Source organism: Protopterus annectens, chromosome 1.part1, assembly GCF_019279795.1.
Source record: "Protopterus annectens isolate FY-2018-M chromosome 1.part1, PAN1.0, whole genome shotgun sequence".
Lineage (NCBI taxonomy): Eukaryota > Metazoa > Chordata > Ceratodontiformes > Protopteridae > Protopterus > Protopterus annectens.
In genome coordinates this window covers 566,683,114-566,691,469 of record NC_056726.1, presented here as the reverse complement: position 1 = coordinate 566,691,469, position 8,356 = coordinate 566,683,114, and the positions used below count along the sequence as shown (strand labels likewise).

General features: G+C 39.2%; 1 protein-coding gene across 2 annotated transcripts in view; it reads left to right on the top strand.

The window, feature by feature from the left end:
• Positions 1 to 469: 469 nt before the first annotated feature.
• Positions 470 to 8,356, top strand: part of FAM210B (family with sequence similarity 210 member B) — a 259,164-nt gene continuing 251,277 nt past the window's right edge. The window contains exons 1-2 of one of the 2 annotated variants that reach the window (XR_006365505.1): positions 470 to 1,631; positions 3,365 to 3,510. Coding sequence is in view for 1 of the 2 variants with exons in the window: in XM_044076802.1 (XP_043932737.1) it covers positions 1,229 to 1,631; positions 3,365 to 3,510 (549 nt within the window). In the remaining variant the exon portion in view is untranslated. The remainder of the gene's footprint in view (positions 1,632 to 3,364; positions 3,511 to 8,356) is intronic. The other variant, XM_044076802.1, reaches the window with a different exon arrangement.

Below are 8,356 nucleotides of genomic sequence, written 5' to 3'. Positions count from 1 at the left end.
GAGGGATGACCTCAAGAAAGACAACATTATAATTAATTTAAGGCAGTGACACACTATCTCCTGTTTTCAAGTAGTGGAATGAACTCAAAATGTTAAGTCAACTAGGAAAACAGTAACCGTGTGCAAACAGCACAAAAGATATCCAATCCAACATATAGCTGATATATAATAACTCACTAAAAATGTGTGTTGTGAAAACTTGCACGTAATTACGAGTTTGCTATGCATTATTCCCCAAAACGACAGGCTGCTGTTTTTGGGGAAGGAGTAGCAGCTGGCGGAGCTTGATGTATCCATAAAAAGAAAACTGAGCACAACATTTGCACCAGGTATCCCTAAAGACCCTCTTGAACAGTACATAGTACCACAACTCTCAACTTCTTTGCGCAAGAATCGGGGACAAAGCCTCAAATGATGGCAGAGACAAAGGACAAAATTATCGACGTTTTATTTAAATATTACTTTAATACACCTAAACACGTTTATAAATTGATATATTTTCTCTCGAACGTGCATTTTAACAACTGTAATAGTGAGCATTATTTATTGACTAACTATGATCTCAAGTAATTTATCAGTCAAAAAGTTTACAAAGGACAATGTGAATTCCTGATGCAAAATCGGGGACGAGTTGAGAGCAAGGTACTGTCCGTACTGTTTTGTAACGCTTGATAAGTGTCTATGTTAAAGTCACAGCTCAATTCCTTTGCTATACTGAACACCCTAGATACTACATGCTCAGAATGTAGCCCATGACATCATCTCAGCAAATGCTACCACACATTGCACGATAGGCTGGCTGAACACTTTAAGCAACAGCAAATGATTTCTTGTCAGCTCCAAAACTGCAGGGCTCTCATTCGGTGATGGAAACATAATTCATTGCCTTAAACGAGCACACCAAATACCAGTAGTTCCCAAATCTGGCACAGAACATGGAGAAAACGTGCTCCAGGACTTCTCCCTTGTTGCTAACAGACGCTCTAACATAATAGAGAAGCAGAAACTAGAAATACAAACAGCGTTAAACTACGGCAAAAGCAACTATGTACTCAGCACATTACATAACAACTTCACACCAGCAGCCTTTTGACTCTATAAACATGGAGAGAAGGCGGTCCCAGTTGTAGAGCATGCGCCGTCTCCTGCACTTACTGCGCTCTCGCACCTTCTTTTAAGCTTGTCCGTCACTGTTTGTGAAAAGTTAGACCCCCGAGCCAAAAGAGAAATGTTTAACATGGCGATGCGGTGTACAAACTGCTCAGTCATGGGTCGTCATCGTCTCGGCTTAGGACAGGTATGGATTGCCCATACTGGAGTGTCAGCGTCCCAGGAGCACTTGGTGCCGTCCCCGGGTTATCCACCTGTCCGGCAGCCGCTCGTGCTCAAGGGTGAAATGGCCAGGCACCGGTGGCGGGAAGTATGTTACAGAGGGACTTGTGATGCCCCGTGCGTGCAAGAAAAGCTACAATCCCCAACTAAGGTCCACCGGCTCAAGAGTTTTATGCACCCGCGGACTAATTTTGCCGTGAGTGCTGACCGCTGGTATGGGTGTTTCGCAAAGAGAAACTATTTATCCGTCTTTCCTCAACACTTCATGTTTTATACAGGGAATCAGACGACTCGTACAGGTGAGAAGTCCTTTAGTAAAGATTGGGTTGGTGCAAACTGTGATGGCGATATTGTGCAGTTTAAAGTTCTTAGTCTGCAGTATCATACTTGAAGAGAAAATATGCATACTGTAAAGAAGACGTTGTGCATGTAGGAGAGTAATCATTTTGTTGTTTTTCGCGAGTTACCCACCTGTATCACGATCCCCGTTTAAGCTTCTTACGTTGACCGCTTACCTGTTAGCAGTTTAACTTGTAGACGTTGCAGCTTTCAGCTACGTAGCAACTTAAAAACATGCGAAACACACACGCAGTGTTATGGAAACTGGCTTTATTATGGTGCGCTTAATTCGTAGTAGCCGTGCTTTGACAGCCAGGTGCCATATGGTATAAAATTAATTATTGGTCAGACTTGATCTGTTTAACAGTGATTTCCCACACACCATTGCAATACTAATTAGTCATAAGACATGCAAGAGTGGTACTTATAGGTGTTTAAACTTCCGATGTTTCTATATTGTTTTCTCTCTTAAACATTTAAGGGGTTCATAGTGTATGTATTTAAATTCTGGTGCAGACTGAACTGAGTCAAACTTCAAGTTCAAGTTTTGATCACAGTCAGTTGGATCTCACGATTACAAAGCTACAGTGAGCACTGAGCTGTGTTTGTAAACAGTACCTGGAAAATAATGTAAAAACTGTGTGTGTCACTGCGTCTGTGTGTATCCAGTACTGAGTCTGTGACTAGAGCTTGTTTTGCCCTTAATGTGCTGTATTATCTGCGTAAAGTAGGTTGTTATGCCTTTTTGCTTCTGTGGTATTAGTAATGCTGGATGCTTCATGTACACCTGGACCTCAGACTGTGCTTGAGTGAACTTGCACCATGTTTGTAAACTGCAAAGTTACGTACCATGTTTGTTAACTGCAAAGTTACGTAGGCAGAGAATTAAAGGACCTAGTGTATATTTCTTACAGTACAGACAAAATGGATGGCTTGGCTGGTATATTGCCTGCAGATCTTAAGAGGCCCTATTTAAGAATGAAGTAGTTGTTTTCCACTGTAAGAATCAAGTAGATTTTTAATGCTTGGTATGCTGCTTCTAGTCCTTAAATGGTAGTTGAGATATGAAATGTATTTTTTGCCAAATGTCGTTTCAGCATAAATTATGGTGAACATACAGAATATTGGATGATTAGTGGTGTATTTTACTTTATTTCTCCACCTTGGATGTTCATTAAAAGTGGTTTCTGAATTAATTCTAGTTGTTTTATCCAATTTGCAGAATGTTTTAATTAACTTTGCATATCATCTGTACTAAATGCACAGAATACCGGACCCACAGTCAGGGGCTTGGAAAGCAGTTCGGTAATTACATGTAACTCTGCAGTGCTACATGTAACTCTGCAGTGCTGAAATTGCATCTGCAGGAAAGACATTTAAAGTATTGATTAGGGAGTTTCCTGCTCATATTGTCCTGATGCAGGGCTGAATCTGCCAAAAGTATTCAGTGCTTCTTATTCTTGAGATATTGTTGCCTAGGTAATAGGCTGCTAGGAGTTTGCTACTGTAGCATTTTTTTTAACTAAATTTTCAAGCATTTATATTTCTGTACAGTATTTTGTGTGTGGCACAAATTAACTTGTATTTGGCACAGATAATGTATATCTTGAAAACCTGTAGTACTTTTGTTGTCTGCCTTGAAATGGTTGTTTTAACATGGTCATGTCCACTTATTAACGTTCTCTTTATACAGATCTGAAAGGACAAGCTAATTTTTACTGGCTGTGTGCCGAAGAAATTCTCCCTCATGGGAACTGGAAGAGAAGTGTTGATCCAGTGTGGCTCCAGATTCATCACCGATCATACAGTCAGACTGGAGGGCCAAAGCAACTGCCTGAGGTATGCTTTACATTTTAGTGTTTCATTACGAGGACTAGTACAGGTCATTAATTGCGGGTTACTAGACAAGGTGCTTGGCCTTAGCTTTAAGATTAGATATGTACAGGACTCTCTGCCACAACTTACAGCATTTAATGGCAGTATCCCCCTTACTCTAAAGTCTTGATATAGTTTGCAGTTGCTGGGGCTGAAAATATAAATACTGAGAATTCTGCAGTTTTTGCAAGTCACTGTGTTGGTTACAAGTTCAGCACAGCCCTAGCATCAGAAATGTTGATGCATACAGACAAGCTCCTGAATGCGCTATTTCTATAGTGTTGTGTGTGTGTGTGTGTGTGTGTGTGGGGGTAGGGTCTACTGCATCATGATCCTGTGGGGATCTCCAGAGTCTTGGCAATAACCTCTGCAGCTCGGTGCCTAGCATTTTTGCCATCCATCAACCAAAATTGCCTAAAAATTATTTATAGTGGTCTCCCTTACCCTCATGGTATGTATATGAGTGCCTACCCTTGCTAGTCGTGTTTGTTTCTATTATGAAGCCGCTTTTTTATAAAATAGTAGTTATAAATTAGCACTTGACTAGTGACTTCATATTTTCCAACTATAAGAAAATATCAGGAAGTCAGTCCCGGTAATGGAGACTAAGCCTGTGCAGTAACCAGTCACTATTCTCAGATAACTTCAAAACTAAATTAAATGCTATTTGAGTTGTATGGTGGGTTGCTGCTTCACACTTCTTGGTCCTGAGTAGAATGTCTTTGCCATGGATCCTGCATACCCTCCTTGTCTCTGTGTGAGTTTTCAGGATGTGCTTTGGTTTCCTCACACATTGTAAGCATATGTTGTAGGTAAACTGACGTGTGTGTGTGTTTGTGTGCGCATGCATGTGTGAACGTGTACATCCTGTGATAGTCTGTATCCAGTCTACGACTAGTCTCTCTCTGCCTAAACTGGCTAAGGAGAGTATCTGAGAATAAAGACTAAGTGGTCCAGTACAGCCTTGGCATACTTAAGGTACATAGCTTTGTACACATAAGAATGAATGGTCCTGTATAGCTCTGAGGTATGCAGGATGTATAGCTTTGTATACAGCCGTAGGGCTTGATTTGCAGCTAAGTTTACAATTTAACTTGTTATTCAGGTGTGCTTATGTGATGTTTTTACTGTTTACCAAAAGGCTCCTATACTTTTCATGACCATGGGTGTTGTTTGTTTAGGTGGTTTGGTATAGCCATTAACTGAAAAGCTAGATTTTTTTTAAATGCTGCTTGGACTCTGTTTTAACCTGAAGGCATTTAGTATAACTAGCTTTGAGAGGTAGAGATAAGCGCAGGACATTGGCATGCAGTATAAATTTCGTAAACTGGATTTAAATAAGACTTTTCCCCATTGTAGCAGGCTATTCCTTCATACTAGAACCGCAGGCTATTCCTTCATACTAGAACCACATTCCGTGGGGTGAAGGCTTAATATCAAGTCAGGATTTGGGAAAAATCTTGGTGTTTATTAAGGAGGGAACAGTAGTATAATTTCTAGTTGCTGTTGGGAGAGGTAAGAAGGAAGGTTTTGGTATGCTGGCAACATGATACACAAAATTATTTGTTAGTTATTAACTGCTCATAGGATTTGTGTTATAACTGAGAACATCGTTTTTGCATTGTGAGTTGTAATGGCGATCGGCAATAGAATGGTTTGTAAGGCTTCTTTTTAGATCATGATGTAATCTGCTCACCTGCATGATAGCTTTAGTTTTTTGCAGATCTGCTGTCTGGTTCAGGGAGTGTGCAGTGGGATGCATGATTGCATATGTATGAAGACAAAAGTGCAAATGGAACAGGGACTAATTCTGTTGTATAGTAAACATTGCAGTATGTTCCCAGTTTGGTTCAATCTTTGACTAGTACAGATTTTGATAGTTTTGTGATTATTCACTCTCATGTTGGGGAGTTTGAGCTACAAAACTGATTGATTAAACTTTTCACTGTCCTCAAACAGGAAAAAAAAAATAAATGTGGTAATTTTAATTAAATGTTTTTGCTCACATGTAAGTAACTGGTATTGTAGGGGGTTATTTTGATAGTTATTGGCATGCTGCCTCTAAGGATTTTGTTACATTTGCATCCTGCCTATAGCAGTTTTTTGTACTTTGGCAAAATATATGTTTCTTTAAATGTTAAGTAATTTGCATTGTATTCTTGAGCAGTGAAATTGTTATAAGAAGTAGCTTTTTGTTCAAATATCAGTATAGCTTGGAAATAAAAACAAGCTATAAGCTTTGCTTTGTAAGGTATCCTGTGCAGCTGATTAGTTTGCGTACCTCCCTTCTGACGGAGAGTATAAGCATTAGATTATAACCAGATACCACATGGCCTCTAAATTACTGTTGTACATTGGATATAATTTTGTGAGACTGCTTGGCAGTACTGCAAACCAGAAATTAAGTTTTGCAGTCCTACTGGGCTTCCTGAATTGGTAGGCGAAAGCAATACTGCAGAAGATGCTTTCTTCTGTGTATACCAGTTGCGTGGTATGGGTGGAGGGAGTAGACTACTGTTTAAAACGTTATAAATCATAAAAATATTTTTAGGCTCGCATTAACTAGTGCCATGTTAAACCATGCTCTCCACCTGTACCAAGGTTAGTTGATTGTTTTAAAAACTGATTAAGGCAAGTAAAATGTACATACATTTACTGCTTGCTGGATCAAGCCACATTTCTAGTTGGCACTCCATAGCTGTACTCACATTGTGACTGGACTAATATTTAGGAACCATTCTGCACAGTAGAATATGGCTTGGGCAGAGTTTCAATTGTGAAATTTTACTGCTCTGGCTAGGTTTGCACTACTTGTTTTTCAACTCTTTGCAGCAACAGGGCAACAATGAATTAACCAACAGGTACTTTCCTGGATCTCTGTTATTGACCTAAGTAGTAATTTATTGAGACAAACTCTGATTTTCCCCCACTTAGTTCTGTGGTGTCCTAAGGTGTTTGCACAAATAATTATTCTTGACATTCTTGTGTTTAAACACATCAGGAAACTAGTAGCTTTACGTTTTTAACTGTAAGTGATTGGGTATTTCACATTTCTCAAAAGTACACTATAAACTGAAAAAAAACTGCTTAATATTTGAAGTTGTTGTAGTATTGATTGAAATGTAATAGTCCTGATGCCCATCTGTTGTGCAGACGTGTGCTTGTATTGTGCCTGTGTAACAAAGGTTATGTGCATTTCCGCATCAGTCATGTTATATGATTTGTTAACAAAATATGTGAGTGTGAACTTGTAGTTAGATATGTTAACAACTGCTCAGTCGAGTCCCATTTTAGGATATAGGACTGCATGTCACAACTCGTAATTTTATAAAAAGATTGGCTGTTTAGTAGAGTTTTTTTTAGCGCAATGCAGCAGTTGGCTGTTAATAGATACAGCTCTGGCATGCCATTGAGACACAGAAAATGTCACTGTTGCATATGAAATCGTTATGGGAACATAGGAAGAATACTAGGCAGTGTATCAGAGATAATAAGAGGCCGTGCATGTACACCTTTAAATAGAAACATTGAAATGTTCTTGCCACCCTTAAAAAGTACTTAATAATGCCCACTTCTCAAATTACATGGGGCAGTACATGATATCTCTGGTGTTAATTTTATGTCTACCCTTCCATTCGTCAGTGATAGCCTTAAAGGCAAAGTGCCATCTCTGCTGGATCTGTAGTAATAATTTTATTCCACATGGTGGCAATACATTAAGAACTTAACTTTCCAACAAGTCCTGTTTGTTTGTTGGTGGAAATTTAGGTCCCTACTATGGATGTAATGTAGAGCTGCCGGTTTTCTGAAGAAATATGTAGATGACTCCACCGATATCTGTATTGGAAACACATCAACAAACTACAAGAACTTAACCAAGAGTCTTTCTCCTTTATAGAAATCTGGCTGACATCTGCTCAGCTTTTTATTAACGCAAGTAAATCCAAGCTAATTGTATTTACTTGCAAACAACTTACAGTCAACAAAACCTCCTCCTCAGTTACTTCATCCAACAAAACAAAAAATTGAAGTTGAAACACATACTAAACTGCATCTTTAATGAAGAAAAACCTAAAATTTGACACACTGCTCCAAAAACAATACACCAAAAACTACAATCATTTTATAGAGCCAGACCCTTTCTTTCAGACCCTGTAAGAAAACACATTGCTTCTTCTGTCCTATTGCCTATGCTAACATATTCTGCTCCCATCCTTACAATATCCAGATGACCTTGCTAAACAGACTTGTGCAATGTTACTACAGACTAGCACAACTCACTGCCAACATTCCAAACAGAAACTACCACTGCCCCGCCCTGTGGGAATTACAGTGCCCAGAAAACCTACATTACCTAACCTACTCGTAACTTCCACAAATCTGTAACATTTTATAAACCTAATAACTGTCCATCCATTTCCAATTTCATATAAATTTGTAACCCTTCTAGGCCACAATGTTTATCGGACAAATACCTATTATGTGCATCCAAACCTCACAATTCTACTTGCAAATCACCACTCTCCCACCACACCGCTAAATCCTGGAACTCCATCCCATACAAGAGTAATCCCTAAAAGCATTTAAACCTCAGTCCTACCTACTCAGTTGCTAGATGTTCCTGGGTAATTTCCGAACCCTTACTGTCACCACTCTTATGTGACTGGCTATAATGCTGCTACTGCTTCACAATCTCTGTCATCTACCCCTCTCCACTACTGTCTGTATCTGTATCACCTTTTACCTGGACCTCCTCAGTATTCCTCCATAATTTGTAACCATCTTTATCCTATAATTACTTCACTGTCTC